Source organism: Arvicola amphibius, chromosome 14 (assembly GCF_903992535.2).
Source record: "Arvicola amphibius chromosome 14, mArvAmp1.2, whole genome shotgun sequence".
Taxonomy (NCBI): Eukaryota; Metazoa; Chordata; class Mammalia; order Rodentia; family Cricetidae; genus Arvicola; species Arvicola amphibius.
In genome coordinates this window covers 26,418,042-26,435,724 of record NC_052060.1, presented here as the reverse complement: position 1 = coordinate 26,435,724, position 17,683 = coordinate 26,418,042, and the positions used below count along the sequence as shown (strand labels likewise).

Genomic DNA, 17,683 nt, shown 5'->3' with positions numbered 1-17,683 from the left:
CTCTAAATGTTAGAAATGGAAGGTCATTTTAAATGTTGCTAATTGAGGAATGAGCATTGCAAAGCAATAACGACTCAGTAGCCGACAGCCCAGCAAGTATAATCTGGTAGTTTTATAGAAGTGCAGCAGAATCTATAAATTCAAAATGTTTCTTCATCTTCAAACCATAAGCCCAATCTTGTGTTGCTCATAGACCCCTAATAGGGACATTCTTCCATTCTTCTAAGTCCTTGAGTTAGGTGAACCCATTGTAAGTTGAATCATCTGAAGAATTTCTAACTTCTTGAGAAATGTTCACTCACAGATATTCCTCAGACTCTGGAGTAATGTTCCCCCACAATGGACAGCTGCAGATACTAAGTTCCTTTCCATTTGGAGAGAGAGCTTTGTTTGCAGTCAATCATTTCCTCTGAAATTGGTTCTTAAAACAACACATGAGGCACAGAGAAAAGGAACGCCATATTTATGGGCAGTTGCATTGACGTGAACCACTGTAAAAAAACAAAAGCAAAAACTCCCTTTTTGATCTGGGATTTTAGCCAGCTCCTCCCAAACACCCTCACTCTTTCTCCCCTAACCACGTTAACATTTACCTCAAGAAAAATGGCAGGAAGTGACTAACGTTTCCACACAACACTAACCATACTACAGAACTAAAATTGTGAAAACAGGAAAACCTGTTCCAGACAAAGTAACAATGCAAAGTCTTGTACTATCGAACTAAATATCTTGTAAAGAGAATGCTCCAAATTCCTTACATTTCATTGTGATGTTGTTTTACATCTCTGCCTTTCAATTCATCACGTAGATTGGAGTGGAGGTGTTTAGTATGAATGACTTTTAAAAAATAAGTTAATCATATTATACTTTCAGGGACCATTTATGTACTTTAAGAAGATAGATACTACCTATGTACTTCAATTTCAATTTCATAAGTACATTTTACACTGTACTTTCAGCATTGCCCCCCACACACCCACAGAGAGAGAGAGAGAGAGAGAGAGAGAGAGAGAGAGAGAGAGAGAGAGAGAAATGCTACAGTATTTTTAAAAACACAATTTAAGTCAATTTCTTTACTAAAGTACAAATATCCTATTAAATACTAATGGCTCTGGTAGACACAATAATTAAGAATTGTAAGTCTCTTTTTGCTTGTTATACATATAGTTATCAAAATCATATCTCAAGAGCAATTTGTAGGGATGTGGGAGATAGCTCAATGGGTAAGAGCACTTGGTCTATAAAATAAGGACATGAGTTTGATTCCATTCACCCATATAAAAAGCCATTCATGGTGTGCATACCTGTAACCCCATCATTGCAGAAGCAGAGACTGGCAAATCCCAGGACCTTGCTGACTACCCAGCCTAGCCAGAACAGTGAGCTTCTGGTTCAGGGTGAGACCCTGTCCCAAGGCAACAAGGCATGGAGTGATTAATAGAGGAAGACACCTGATGTCCTGTTGTGGCCTCCTGTGCATTGCATGGATCACATAAACACACACACACACACACACACACTGAGTTTTCAACTTGAAAGACTATTTGTAGGTGTAAGAAAGATAAAAACTAGTCCAGTGTTGATAGTCTAAAGACAGTATATTTTAGTAAACATTTGAACACTGTAAAATATGACAGAAAAACTTAGGTAATCTTACATCTATCTGCTTGATATGGTCCAGACACACCCACTATTGTGTGGCTTCCGCAAGCTTTCCATGAGATTCCACTACCCCCAACAACAACAACTAGACAACCATTTTTCGTTGGTAGACCTCACACACCTATTCTTGTCCCAGATCAATATTCTGTGGACCATTAAAACATCAACAGTACTTTGGGGTGAAGAGATAGAAAGACCTGATTTAGGAACTGCTAGCAGGGTTCAAGGAAGACTGAGGGTAGAACACCAATCTCTCATCCACCAAGTTTAAGCAGCTAAAACTATCTGTCTGAGTGGTTGTAGGGGAAAAGGACTGGGGTCAGAGAAGTTCAGAATAGAGGGGTCAAGAGAATGATGGCACGTTGTTTAGGGAGATGCTCCCTGCATTGTCTGGGCCTGCTCTATCTCCACACCCCCCTCTGGAATTAGGGCTATTGCCACAGCCTTGGGAAAAGGAATACTGGCGCTAGCTGACCTCACTGCATGTCCTGGGACACGGGGTGGGCTCTGTCTACAGACATAACTGTAGGGAACAGGATCTTGTCCCTGCCGTAAAACAGACCTTTAAACAATCCCTTATCCCTGCTCTCTCCCGGCACTGGTAATGCAAGGGGCCACAAAACCCAAGAGCAGCTCTTCATGAAGCCTTGCCTGCTGCCTCTTCTGCTGCTGTGGGATTGCAGGCTGTTCCTCAGAGGTCTCCACCCAGCAGCTCCCAAGCACCAGAGCCCAGCCTGCTGACTGAGCAAAGGAAAATCTCGCAACACATCCTGAAGTCAAAGGAATATTCTTGGTCTTGTGGGTAGAAGTGATCATTCCACTTTGCTTTCAAGGGGAAATCATGCTTTTTACCTTCCTTGAAATGAAATGCTCTCACAGAGCTAGCTAGCACGACAATGAAAATGGCCTCAGGACAGAAGCAGGTCCCCATCTCTTCTTAGATTTTTATAAAAGGCCTTTTGGAGATTGAATCATTTATTTGGTTAAAAGATAATAACGTGTGGCATAGAGATGGGGGAAAAGCAGGTCTTCCCTTTTATTGTTTCATTAAAACAAAATTGTACAATTAGTTAAATGGCTGCTTCTTGGGCCATTTTACACATGAATGTAATATTACATAATTAATATAATCATTTGCTCAGTGCCTTGAAAGCATCTTTTAACTTTTGGAACACAACTGAGGCAGCTATACTCAAAGGCCCTAAAAATTAAGGCAAGATACCAGGATGCCAAAGGAGTGTTATAAATCCTACACCCACGTTTTTAAAAATGTTTTCTACAGCCAACACTTATTCAGCGGTAGGACATACTCAGAGAGACACCTGCCACTCGAAAGCATAATCACACACTACTGCCCATTTATTAGTTCACACTGTTTTATATGGACACTTAGGTTTGTCATTGATTATCCTTTGGCCAACCAAACTTAATGAGATTTTTTACAAGACCTAATCACTAGATATAGTTAAAGTATTAGTATCATTATTTTGTTCAGTGGTACATAGTTAAGAATGTGCACAACATTGATGTAAAGGAATAGATATCTAGGCTGACAGTGAAAACACGTGACATCCACCTGTACTGTGTGTGCTCTGCTCATCCTCTGACCTTTGTAGACATAGGTTCCTCCTAGCTCTCAACCTACTTCTCCCAAAGTTAACCACTGCTCATTATTTCTATCTTTTTACGCTACTATAACAATGCTCACGCTGTTGGATAAAACCATCTGAGGTATGTTCTCAACTTTCATGCCTTCTATGAAATGGTCATTTAGAGTAAAAATTATGATTCTTTTATAACTTGCTTTTTTAACTTTAATTTACAGCTTTAAGGATAAGAATGGCAAAGCTGGGGAAAAAGGTCATCTGAGAGCCTTAGTGCCCACCTGAAGAACCTTGGGAGAAGCCAAGAAATGCCTGAAAATTTCTCTTCTGAATACTTTTATTTCTTTTTCCCAAAGTCCAAATATATATATAATTATTCCCATAGTAAGCCACATAAATAAATAGTAGTCTTTATTCATGAAAAAAATCCCCCCCAAACTGGGGAAAACAAATGCTAACTTTTCCAGTTACTTGACATGACTCAGTGGGTCGGGGGAACCAGTATATTTTTATTGTCTTGATACCAAAGCATTTCTAATAAGAGCTTGTTAAATTTAAGAATAAAGTTATTTAAAATATCTTGACAATCTTAAATGGTGTTGTAACGTTGCTAATGCAAAGATGACACATAGGTGCACCTCATCCCAGAGATATCAGCCGGGAGGAACTCTGACACAAACTCTCTAAAGTTCAGTATCTCTTTAGGGTAACTGAATTCTCATGCCAAAGATCAACCCAGTGAGCTCAGTTGAGACTCCAAACCACTGCACTCATCCAAAAGGCATACACGACAATTATGCTCATGTTTTGAGAGCGCGCTTAGATCATTTTGCTAACGCACATGACTTACCAGAAGAGAACAGGCACGTTCATTCTTCCTCTGGTACCATCTTCTCTTTAACTCAGTTCAAGTGCAGTAAATGATTGTAGCTTAAGAACACTAGTAAGGAACTTCCCACATTCTCTAAGGGCACAAAGCTGGTCTAGGTGAACAAGTTAGAGTCTTCACCTTAACACTAGAAAGAGGGGCTAAAGGGAGATGGTTCAGTTGGTAAAAGTGTTTGGCGTGTAAGCGTAAGCTCAGTCCCCAAAGTCCATGTGAAAGTGTTGAGCATGGTGGCATGTGCTCATGATCCCAGCATTGGAGAGGCACAGACAGGAGAATCTCTGGAGCTCATTGGTCAGCCAGTCTGACTTAACTGGTGAGTTCCAGTTCAAAGAAAGATCTTTCTCAAAGGAGATCGACAATGTTCCTGGTGAAACCCTAGGTGGCACTCCAGCCTCCACATATGTGCCATGAATGTGTAGCTGCAAATTCACACACACACACACACACACACACACACACACACACACACACACACCAAAAACCAATGCGCATGTATAACATGTCATTCCTAGGTAGTCTTCCAAGCTATTCAATCCTGATTTGAAAGAGAATATTTCTGTGCTAATCATTATTCCATCCTCCATCTAACACACTCAAGATTGTGCCCACATGGAACTGGAGAGACAGCTCAACAGTTAATAGCACTGGCTCTACTTCCAGAGGACCCAGGTTCAATTCCCTACATCCACATGATGGTTAGCAGCGGTCTATAACTCCAGTCCCAGGGGATCAAAAGCTGACCTCTGTAGGCGCTATGGATGTGATGCACAGACATAAATGCAGGCAAAACACTCATACACATAAAAATAAATATATTCGAAAAATAAAGACTGCTTCTACATATCTTTCCCTAGGCATCCTATGGGTATGCATTACCCAGGTCCTCCATGTTGAGGGACTAGCCTCTTTCCTTCTGGGACAAACATTGACTTTCCCTGTTGGGATGCTGTCTGGTAAGGCTTTCTCTTAATTATTGGTCTTAATTAGAGGTTCTCAACCTGTGGGTCATGACCATTAGAAAACACATATTTCTGATGGTCTTAGGAAACCCCAACCATAAATTTATTTAGCTGCTACTTCATAACCGTAATTTTGCTACTGAGCAGTGTCTCTGTTCCTAAGACCTTCAGAAAAAAAATGTATTTTCTGATGGTGGTGACCCACAGGTTGAAAACCTCTGCTTTATCTCAGCAACGAGAGGATGGGACAGGAGTTCCTTTCAGGAGGACAAGCCTTAGCCCATAAAGCTGCCTCAGATGAGCTGCTTGTCAAAGGTCAGCTGTTCTTTGGTGGGAGAGAGCTCCTTCTGGACAATCTGAAGGTTTACATTGCTGAGATACTCTCAAAAGATACCCTAGCCTGGGTCCAAGGGACTCCTTCATTTCCTAGTTCTGGGCTTAGCATGAGTGAGTGACCTGTAAATTGTCCTTCTGCAGCCCTGCCACTTACAGGCTTGCAGTAAACACAATCTGCAACACATGACTCTAGGTATGCCTTGGAACCTCTCTGGCTTCATGGTACGTCCCAGTAGTTGACCAGAATTCTTTTTCTTTAAGGTTTCTGAGACAGTTATTAAAAAGGAGCCAACTTTGAAATACAGGTCAGGGCATAGCAATTCATTTGTCCCAACCAGTCAAATTCAAAGCTACCCTAGAATCTGACTATTCTGGGTTTTCCCCCATCATCCCAAGTCAATGCAAGTGTGATTCTTGGAAACTGTCCTAACACAGCCCGCCAGAGGCTGTCACCATCCACTTACCACCTTCACTGCCATCTGACCAGTGACTGGACACTCCTACTGAAACCTAGTGATGGTTCTCAGAAATGATCTCAAATTCAGGAAGAAAGACACAGTTGAGAACGGCCGTTCACATCACCAAATGAAGACAGTGCTGCAGGCAACTGACTCCGACCACAGCTCTAAAGATTGAACACATCTAAATATGTCTTTCTGAAGGGGAGAATGCTGGAAAACTGGTCCACAGCTCCCCTTAGTCTCTCCCACACTTCTGGGTTGCAGTTACAGGAAAGTCATACTGGCTCCTGTAGCCTTAGAGAGGGTTCAGAGTGAGACAGACACGAGCACAGCGCAGGTTGTGGGGACAGTGGCAACATCTCAACCCACTCAGGGCAGTCCGGCACAATGGTGGCACTGACACCAGCAGCATCTGCCACACTCTCTGTTATCACTCAGGCAAACAACTCTCCTGAACTTGGTTTCTTATCTCAAAAATGAGGTCAGTTAATGTCACATGCCCTGCAGGGTTGTCTGAGGACTCAGGAGGTCAGTCAGTGGACCACTTCAAGTGTCCCAGCCAGTCAATTTTAACTAAGAAGTCACCCATCTAAGACGAACCCACAACACTCCTTGTTGTATACAGTTTAGTGCCTAAGTTAGAAATATAAATGCTTAAGAAGGGGTAAATAAAACAAGAGGTAAGGTGAGCCAGGTGTGGGACACAAGCCTTTAGCCACAGCACTCAGGCAAGCAAGGCAAGGATTCACAAGTTCAAGGCTAACCTGGGATGCCTTGTAAAACTCTCTCGAGAAATAAAATAAATTTTAAAAATAAGAGAGATTAAGGTAGTTTTTCCCAAGAGGTATTCAATTACGACCTGAGTTAGGGTTTCTATTGCTATGAAGAGACACCATGACTGTAGCAACTCTTATAAAGAAAAATACGTAAGCGGGGTTGGCTTGCAGTTCAGAGGTTTAGTCCATTATCATCATGGTGGGTACTATTTGTAATAGCCAGAACCTGGAAGCAACCTAGGAGGTGCCCCTCAATGGAAGAATGGATAAAGAAGGTGTGGCACATATACACATTAGAGTTCTACTCAGTGGTAAAAAAACAATGACGTCTTGAATTTTTTAGATAAACAATTTAAGTTTTTATGTCTCTCAACCTTATACATTTTATACCGCTTTTGTGACTTTCTTTTTTGAATTTGGTAGCAAAAAATATAACTATAATGATCTCATCTTCAACTCTATCAGAGACCCAAGAAAGATATAATATTACCTGAGTAAACAGGAAGTACAGAACAAGCAACTTCTAAAACTATGAAATGACAGAGACACCTGGCTGCCTGGATAGTCACAGGTTTCCTCTGCAATGTTGGGGTATCCATCTTTGGCCTATAGGCCGAGGATATCTGGCAGACTTTTCTGTGGAGCAGGAATTTTGAAGGACTGCCCCACCTTGTTATGGTAAAATTAAGCAGTTGCCCTCTTTTGTGTCTTGCTTGTCCAATCTGGACAGCATGCTGTCAGCAATTGAAGCAAGGGCAGTTTCTTTGCCCAGTGGCTAACTTTGCCACAACTGAAAGAAAACTCCATATGGAGGGTTTTTTTTAAAACGTCTATCATCTTCTTTTGGAGAAAATTGGTGATTACAGAAGCAGATACATCTCACTGTCATGAAAAGCCCTATGCTATTAAAACATTAAAATGCCATATTTTGTAGGTCTCTAAAGTATTTGAAGACCATCTATTTAAAATATATCTCTGATTGAACTTGAAAATATTCCTAATATGAATATAAATTTGTTATAGATGAGTAACTACTAACCTATATTTATTTATTATTCTAAATAGTTTTCAAGGACTAGATCTTTATATTAATTTTTTTAAATGAGCCACATGGTATAATACCTTAAACAAGAAATGGAAACATAATACAGTATAACAAAAATAACCTTAAATTTGTATCAATATTAAAAAAAAATCCACATCAATGTAAAAATATTTGGGAATAGTAGTTGCTTGTTTAGTTTGAAAGAAGATTCAATAATCTACCCTTTCATCCCATCATTTCTGTATCTCGCCTTTTTCTTTTCAGAATGAGATCCCTGAATCTAATTTCTTTGCTTATTTTCCTCCATGTCCATGACCAATAACAGCTTATAACCAATCCCCTTAAATGATGGCAAACATCCATAACCCACCAAATGACAAAATACCACCCACCCCAACTCTTGGAAATGAGAGCATCATGTTCTCTAGACTGCTTCCAATTGTGTGGGGATGATGGCATCTTTACAAGACCCTGAAAAAACTGAATAATAGTCATGTCTTGGGAGAGCTAGCTGCTGCCCAGTCTTGATGTCATGGAAAAGTGCAAGGCTGATCTGAAGTTCTGACTGGATAGTCTGTGAGGCTAGACCATCTCAGCTAGCAGTTTCGATGTTGTTCTGGATGCAGAATTTTGAGGCATTCTGAGAGGCTGGATCATCTGGACTACTTATCTTTATTGCTGTTGATCCTTTTTTTTTGAAAACACACAGACTTTTAAAGGTAACATACATATCTGTATTAACACATGTATGGAATGAGCAGTATATACAAGTCAGCTAAAGATGACTTTTTTTAATCTATCTTTCGGCAAGTAAAAAGCATCTGTCAACTTTATAAGTCCATTTGGACTGCATAACAAAACTGTAATATAAATTGCTATCAATTCATATGAAAGGATGGCATGTAACAGTAAGTCATGAGGACTCTGTAGCCAACAAGATTTATCATGTCTCCTCCAGTCTCAGAGATGTTCCCATGTTGAGGGATCAGCTTATACATCACCTGTCTTGCAATCTTTTTCAGCTTTTTCCCTCATGTCTGTAGCCAAGATCTTCAGGAGGTCTCTCCAAGTCAAATATAATCTCATTTAACTTTGAAGGAATCCATAGCATTTTGTTTCCTCTGGAAACAGAAGTATAACCTCTCCCCCAATGCAACACATTTCCCAACTTCCATTCTGAAGCCAAGGCATTGCTAAAGTATATACGCTGGTTTAATTCAGCAGTCTCATCCACAATCCAATGTCTCTCATCAGCTGTCATTCTCAGTTCATTAGAATTTAAAAAAATTCAAAGTCAACAAAGTACCTACCATATAGGATCCATATACCCTGTGTATTTCCTATCTTTATGTAGCCTTTTTATACTACTTTACTCTCTTCAAAGATTTTATCTACTTTATTATTTTTAAACTATTTTTCTATGGCCACCCATGCCCATTTTATTTCCTTTCTTCAGTATCTAAGCATATTTTTTAACATATTGTACCTTTTAGAGATTTTCTGTGTCTGAATGTGGCTTTACTAAGCACAGGCAGTGTTCTCTGATTGTGTGAGACAAATCTTAAACTACCATGTGAGCCGCCCTACAACTCAGGTTAGCATACAATGCTGGTGCACGGTGCTGGCACATGGCATTGGTGGCTGACTCCAGTTCACAGGCAGCGGCCAGTGGCTGTACCTCTGTGTACCAAGCACCCACCCATCTAGAGACTGCAGGACTAGAAAGCCACATCCAACTCCTTGTACAGACATTTCTTAGCTTTCTCAGGCCCTCTGTTTGGATATTCAAGTCCTGACGCTGGATGCCATATTTAGACAGATTTTTCTTTGGGCAGCCAGCTCAAACAAAATAGACACAGAGCTTATTAATTATGAAAGCTTGGCCTTAGCTTAGGTTTGTCCCGCTAGCTTTTATAACTTAAATTAATTTGTTTATTCTAAGTTCTGTCACATGGCTCATTGTCTCATCTCTCTGTACTGCTCATGCTGTTTTATCCGAGTCTGACTGGCGACCCCACCTTTCTTCTTCTCCCATCTAACCTCTTGCTGCCTAGTTATTGGCCATTCAGCTCTTTATTAAACTAATCACAGTGACACATCTTCACACAGTGTAACGGAATATTCTGTAAAAGCCCAACCTGTTGTGGGTGGTACAATCCCTGGGTTGGGTTCTGTTTAAAAGTACAGTCTGAGCTCTTTTTAAAAGAACAGGCCATGTGGAGCAATTCAGTAAACAGCTCCCCTCCATGGCCTCTGTATCAACTCTGCCTCCAGGTTCCAGCCCTGCTAGAATTCTGTCTTGACTTCCTTCAGTGATGAACTATGATGTGGAAGTGTTAGTCAAATCAACTCTTTCCTACCCAACCTGATTTTGGTCGGGGTGTTCCATCACAGCAATAGTAATCCTATGTTACTATGTCAAACTATGTAACCAAGCTTGCTGAGAACTCAAAGGGATACTCGTACCTTCCAGATATTGGAATTCCAGGCATGAACCATCTACCAGGTCTTTAGAGTCTTGATAATGTCATTTGAAGCAGAAAAAAAATCTATTTCAGTTTTTTCTTCTTTCATCTTTTATGCTATTGATGTTATATCTAAGAAATTCATGTTTAATTCAAAGTCAGGAAAATTAGTTTTATGTTTTCATCTAAGGTCTATGATCAAATTTGAATGAATCTTTGTCTCTAGAGTGAGGCAAAGGTCTAAAGTCATCCTGCTGCATACAGACATAGCTTTCTAAGCACTTTCTGTCACACAATCTTCCTTCGGATTACCTTGGTGCCTTCTAAAAATGTTTATGTGAGCTAGAGATGGCAGCAGTTAAGAGAAGTGGCTGCTATTACAAAGGACCTGGGTCAATTCCCAGCACCCACATGGAAGGCAACAACTTTCTCTAACTCCAGTTGCAGGGAATCAAATATCATCTTCTGCCCAGTACCAAGTATGTACATGGTACACAGACATACATGCAGGAAAAACACCCACCATACAGTAAGTTTAGATGATCATAAATGTGAAGCTCTACTTCTGAACATACATTGTGTTTAGTTAAAAAAAAAAAATACCCATCCTTGTGCCAAGATCATGCTGCCTGGATTGTTATGGTTTCACAGGTTCCAATATTAGAAAGTGTACGTTCTCCATCACAATCATAGCTCTTTGGTTATTCTAGGTCCTTCCTATTTGCATAGGAAGTTTAGGGTAAGGGGCTGGAGAGATGGCTCAGTGGTTAAGAGTGCCTATTACCCTTCCAGAGGACCTGAGTTTCATTACCAGCGTCCACATCACACAGTTCACAACCTGTAACTCCAGTTCCAGGGGATTCAATAGGAAGGTATCCACATTTGCACACCAACATACTTATATACATATTTAAAGTAATATTTTCAGTTTTTTAAGATACGGTTTTTCTGTTTAGCTTTGGAACCTGTCCTGGAACTAGCTCTGTAGACCAAACTGGCCTAGAACTCACAAAGATATACTTGCCTCTGCCCCCAAGTGCTGGAATTAAAGGCATGCGCCACCAACGCTTGATTATTTCAAGTATTTTTAAAAGGAAGATTAGGATAAGATTTACCAATTTCTACAAAAAGAAACAGCTGGTAGCCTGGCCATGACTGTGTTGATTCTGTAGAGCTACATGGAAATCTTGCTACATTACTGTTTTCTGATCCAAAAGCACAACATCTATTTCCACTCTGTTAAATTCTTTCTGATGGCTTTCAGCAGTACTTCCTAGTTTTCCATGTTGTCTTGCATTTCTTCTGTTAAATTATTAGGGTTTTTTGATGCTATTTTGATGGGAACTGGATTTTTCAGATTTCGTGGTCATGACTAACGTGGAGAGATGCTGTTGATTTCTGTGCATTGGTTTTCTGGATGTCACAGTTGGGGGGTTAGTGGCTCTCTTAGGTCTATTTCCATAAGAGACTTTAGCACCCGTGTGCTTCAGCTTCAGCTTCAGCTTCAGCCTCAACTACACAGTACAAAGTGGAGAGACCAGACATTCCTTTTCCTGCACTGCATCACAAGGAGAAGTGTCCAGTCATTCACCTCCAAGTATAATAGGGCATTGATCAGGCAGCAATTAGGGTCTCCCTCTCCCAAAACATTTTCCTGTGGAATCCTCTCAACCTATCTTTGGGTTGCTGCTTTCCAAGCCGAGTTTCCAGGTTTCTAGACCAGAAAAGCTGCTAGTTTTCTGCTGGGTTCCTGATGCTCCGCAGCACCCTGATTGCCACTGTCTGGAAGTGACAGAAGCCAAACAAGGCCCTGGCTCCAAAACAGACTTTCCCCCTCTGAGTGCGCATTCCCTATGAGAACCTTACTACGTCTGTTTACTCTGGAAACTAGCAGTTTCCATGTTTACATGAGTTGTTTGTCTGTTTGTGAGGGCTGGGCAGGGCCTTACTCAAAACATTCTTTGAACATCAGAAAATAGTGTTAGAGAACGTCAGTTATTTAGAATCCATGGTTTGAGGAAATTTATTCCAATCATCAGTTTCAGGGCCTGAGTGAAAATATAAAAGGTTATTGAGGTCCACAGGGAAGGAGAGCTCAGTAAAATTGGCTTTATATGTGAATACACTGTCATATGAAAGAGACAAATTTTCTAGTACATTCTTTTAGACCCTTCCCACCCCAAAAGCAGAGTTCAAAGACTGGGTACTCTATAATCACATTAACTTCTCTGACAGCAAAATAAGAGATTAACCTGGAACTACACTCATGATCAGCATGACCTCTGGATCTTTGTCACCCAATGTTATAAACCCCAGGGCAACACTAATACTGAAGGAAAACGCAAACAGCACAAAATTTAGCCGACTTAAAATGGACAATCTTCAGCATTCATCTCGTGCCTCTATCAAGCGCCAAGACGTTTTGTCAGATCAAAATTCACATCCACTAAGGAGCTCCCTCCCACGCCCTGCCTCTGCTTAGCCCCCAGCAAGCATCAATAGGCTTCTACTGCGTTAGCGGTTCTGAATATTCCGTATACATGGAACCATGCAATAGTTAACCCGTGTCTCTGGCTTCGTTCACTTAGCGTATTTCAAAGGCTCCTTCACATTACAGCGGGAATCAGCGCCTTATTCCTTTGTCTGGCTGGACAGCGCTCCTCTGCCTGCGTATTCTACAATCTGTCGATGGGCATGTGGGCTGTACCATCCGTCATTTGACATGAACAGTGCCGCAATGAACATTCTTCTCAGTTTCCATGTGTTTATTCCCATTTCAATCATGTTTGAGGCGGAGTTCAGTGCATTAAATACATTCAGAAAGTTGTACAATCATCACTACCCATTCCCCAGACACAAACTTGATACTTGTTAAATAACAACTCCCATCCCCTAGCTACCCACTCTCTCAACCCACTGACCTACATTCTACCCTGGTTCTCTGCACATTTGATCCTGCTGGGTCCCACAACAGAATCAATTGGCCTTTATATCATTTCATCTGGCTCAATGTTTTCAAGATGAGCATCATACATATTCTTATAATAAAAAATACACATTTCATATGCAAAAATTATTAAAGTTTAGCACTGTAATCAAGTGGCAAAGACCTTACCACCAACATGTACAAAGCAAACACCTTTGACTGGCATCGTTTTGTTCGGTCCTCACAAAGTTTAGTGAGATAGTAGGCTTTTATTTTATTTTATTTTTGGTTTTTATCGAGACAAGGTTTCTCTGTAGCTTTGGAGCCTGTCCTGAAACTAGTTCTTGTAGCCCAGGCTGGCCTCGAACTCACAGAGATCTGCCTGCCTCTGCCTCCCGAGTGCTGGGATTAAAGGTGGGCGCCACCATCGCCGGCTAGTGAGATAGATTTTTGAAGATGACAAAGAGGGCTCACAGAAGACAAATGAATTTGCCATGAGCACGGAACTCAGAAGCAAATGCGGCTACTCAGGCCTCTGAGTCCCTGGCCCTTTCTAATTCACAGCAGCATCTGCCTCCCACCCCACCACCCACTCACAAAGATGGTCAGGACAAGGGGAGACCGTGTTGGGAACGGGACAAGGAGGCACCAAGGAGAGGAAAGAATTGAGTAAAACATAAATCTGCTGATTCTGGCTAGGACGAGAGCAGAAAGGCACTGCGTTGGGTGAGTAGCAAGGCTGTGGGCACAGCAGTGAGTGTGGCAAGGGTTAGACCAGGAAGGAAGAAGGGCATGGGTGCTGTGAGGAGCTGATCCGGTTTATAAAGAACTTAAAAGAATCGTTGCTCCAGTTCCATTAATAATGGATTATCTTGAACAAGGGCCTTTGTTCTCTGCTTCCCCTTACTTCACTAGAATACATAGATAAATAGACTTTCAGCCAAGAGCCACACAGCCCCCATGGCTTCCTGGTCGGCATCTGCTGTGTTATCCTTCCCACAGCCTCCCAGGCTGGAGCCGGATATGGAAGGGTGACGTATCACCTGGCCTGCAGCTCCAAATCCCGACACACACTGAGAAGGGCGAACACGAAAGTGGCTCACACACTCACTAACAAGTTACAGACCACCTGTGCCCTGGCTTCATCACCTTACACAAGAAACAGATGGAAACAAACCCAGACTTAGTTTACACATGCTAACCATGGTTTCCTAGTCTATGCTGTTTGTTTTGTTAAAAACACACTGATCCCCATTTTACAAAACCTCCCTTCTTTAAGAAAACATGATCTCGCCGGGCGGTGGTGGCGCATGCTTTTAATCCCAGCACTTGGGAGGCAGAGGCAGGCGGATCTCTGCGAGTTCAAGGCCAGCCTGGTCTACAAGAGCTAGTTCCAGGAAAGCCTCTAAAGTTACAGAGAAACCCTGTCTTGAAAAACCAAAAAAAAGAAAAGAAAAAGAAAACATGATCTTACTGTTTTTGACAATATGCCCAACATAGAAAATCATTTAGCTTAGCAACAGTTATCAAAAGATAAATATATTTAACTACCCATATCGTTTATTACAGACACAAGAAGAAAAACTGAGGGGCAAGAAGTAGCATTTGTAGTTTGTGGAGACAGAGCACAGGGAGCCAAAGAGTTGGAATGTGTCCATAAGGGAAACAACAAGCATGCTGGGAGTAAGTGGCACATATGTCTACAGAGGAACAGACCTCCTTCGCACAAGTCTATGGAGGAACAAACCGGAGCAAGCATCCATCTGTAGAAGAGAACATGCTATGCAGAAACTCACAGCTGGCCAAAGGGCAGAGGGCAAAAGTCTGTGCTGTGCTCAGCCACAAGTGTGACATCTATATCACACCCTCCCAAGGCTCGGGGACCATCTCAGAGGAAGAGGCCCAAAGACTACAATAGCCAGCGGCTGGGGAAAAAGGAGCAGGGTACAAACAGTGTCTTCAGGAGTTGGCAGCACCAATCCGCTTGTGAACTCACATTTGCCTGCACAGCACCCGCATAAGATCAAGCCAATCTGCACTCTAGCACGAGCGGGAAGAGGTCCACGTGCCCCATCCCTGAGGAGCTATGGTGGGAGGGAGCCAGTTTCTTTAAGGGTGTGGCTTATGATAAACCTCATTCCCCAGTGGGTGGCCTCAGATCCAGGAGTAATACAGATAGCACAAATTAGAGTCTAATTATATATTATAATACACACACACACACACACACACGCACACACACGCACACACACAAACACACATGCACACGCACGCACACACAGTCTGGAGGTAGGAAAGTAGTGGTAGATCTGGAAGGAGTGAGGTGAATATGATCCAAACACGTTACGCAAGATTCTTAAAGAGTGAATTAATAAAAATATTTCTTTTAAGAGACTACATTACAACATTGGCCTCAGCACTAGAAATCCAGCAGGCTCACCTATCTGGAAAAAGAACCTAAGCAAATTCCCCCTTTTCCCAAGAAGAATCTTTTCTTGTCAGATATTGAACATGACTTATTAAGAGAGATGTTTTGGCCTTCAGCAGCTTATAATGGAAAATGGGAAGAGAATGTCTTCACATAGATTTAAATTGTTACTCAGAATGTCTGTTTCTCCTGTGCTAGGACGGGCCCAGAGCCTCATACACACTACTCAACTATCGCACAACTGAACTGAAATAAAAACATTCTCAGGAGATAGTGTAAACTGTAGCACAGAACTCATTGAACAAGAACACAGAAAATTCTGACCTGAACCCTAAGCTATTTTTAACTAAGATCTATGTAGAGGAAAAAGATAAAAGAAAAAAATTCACTTTATTTGTTAGAAATAAAAAAACATGATGCTGAGGTCATTCATTACTCAGAGATAAAAATAGCATTCTGGGACCAAGCAGAAATTGTATAATAATTAGAAAGGATATCCAAAGAAATAAAATATACCCTCCCATTATTTTATTTTTTAAATGTCCAATTTTGCTTGTTTCCCTTGCCTAAGAAAATTATCTTCATTGGCTACAGGGTTGGAGGAATATAAAAGAAAATATCAGTTATTAAAAATAATTTAAAAAAAAAATTAAGTCAGAATGTAATAGCACCAGTCACTAATTTAAGTTTCTTGCACCTATTTCCCCAACCCAAAAAGAAAAGAAAAAAAAAGTTAAGAGCCGTAGAGTGTAAGAAAATAGCCCCCATTTTAAAAAAAGAAAGAAAAAAGGAAAAAAAAAAAAACAGTGATTAAAGTGGTCTGAGAAAATGAGTTCTCCGGTATCACAGCGCCACCCACTGGCTATAAGGCCTCATAGCAAACACTGAGACAAATGAGGAGAAAGGAAAACAGCTGTGCCAAGTGCTGAATTCCTAGAGCACCAGGGAGGTTCGGAAGGAACCCATCCGTGTTATTCCATCTTCACCAGAGACGAGAACACCTGCCGGACACGCTCACAAGGCTGAGTTTTCGCAAATGTGAAATCCATGACTTTGATCTCTCTCTCTCCCAGAAGGACTAATCTTAGAGCTGAAACCAAACAAAATGTCGTTTCAGTTCCACGGTTGAAAAAAAGAAATGGTATCTCTAAGCAGAAGATGCCTACTCTTGCATCTCACTGCTAACAAAGAAAATTTCATATTCATAATATAATGAAAAGCTAGTGAAATGTACACCGAGATATAAATCAACCACACCTCCACCTTTAACCAGAAGTAATGGAACGCACACAGCAAAGAAAATGTCCCCAACCTTGGACTGGAAACATGTTTTGTTCTTGTAGATTTACTTTGTTTGGTGTGCGTGTGTGCTCATAAAAACAACAAAACGTAGCAACAATTTTTTTTTAAAATCTAAGACCTCTGAACAAACTAGTCAACACAATGCTTTCTTTTCAGTCCCCACAGTGGCACTGCCATGAAAGTTACAGTCCCCTTAAGACCAGATATAGTGGCACACACCTGTAATCCCACACCCGGAAGCAGAGGCAGGAGGATAGGTTCAGGGTTACCCTTGGTTACACAGTCAATTGGAGACCAGCCTGGGCTACACAAAACCCAACTCACTCCCAAAGACACAACCCCCATTTATCCTTTGCCTGAGATAATTATCTTCATTTGCTAATCATTCTAGTTTACTAGATTTCAAATCTGGTGTGGGATGTTGACAGTCATGTCACCTCGAGTACAGTGTTCCTTTTAAGATGCAGAAGAACACACAAAAAGACTTGATTGACATCAATGCACAGGTTGCATGACTAGCTGGATAGAATCTGCTGACCGGAAATCTCTCACGGTGCCCATGGGTCTTCTGAATTAAAACATATTCCAGGTAGTCAACATGAACCCGGGTCTCCTTGTTTTGATAATTATGACTCAGGCCCACCAACCAACAAACAAACAAACAAACAAACAAAACAGTCTTCGCTTGCTCATACTTGGTTGATTGCAGATAAGAATACCATGACGAAAGTCACATTCCCACATACGTAAATCGCCAACACTGCCTTCTTGAAAACATGACCCTGAAATAAAAACTGAGATTTAGCAGAAAGCACCATCATTAAGGTTTG

The 17,683-nt window shown here is 41.2% G+C and overlaps 2 protein-coding genes across 12 annotated transcripts in view; one reads left to right on the top strand and one right to left on the bottom strand.

Annotated features, from left to right (window-relative positions):
* Window positions 1-3,844, top strand: part of Palmd (palmdelphin) — a 50,115-nt gene extending 46,271 nt beyond the window's left edge. For all 5 annotated transcript variants that reach the window (XM_038311277.2, XM_038311281.2, XM_038311278.2 and 2 more), the window contains one exon: window positions 3,488-3,844. In XM_038311277.2, coding sequence (XP_038167205.1) covers window positions 3,488-3,531 — 44 coding nt within the window. In that variant the 3' untranslated portion in view covers window positions 3,532-3,844. The remainder of the gene's footprint in view (window positions 1-3,487) is intronic.
* Window positions 93-17,683, bottom strand: part of Frrs1 (ferric chelate reductase 1) — a 58,353-nt gene continuing 40,762 nt past the window's right edge. For 5 of the 7 annotated variants that reach the window (XM_038311270.1, XM_038311272.1, XM_038311269.1 and 2 more), the window contains 2 exons: window positions 17,549-17,635; window positions 93-491 (listed from right to left, as the gene is read on the bottom strand). In XM_038311270.1, the coding sequence (XP_038167198.1) occupies window positions 423-491; window positions 17,549-17,635 (156 nt within the window). In that variant the 3' untranslated portion in view covers window positions 93-422. Of the gene's footprint in view, window positions 492-12,944; window positions 17,636-17,683 lie in introns of those variants that run through there. The other 2 variants (XM_038311275.2, XM_038311274.2) reach the window with 2 other exon arrangements.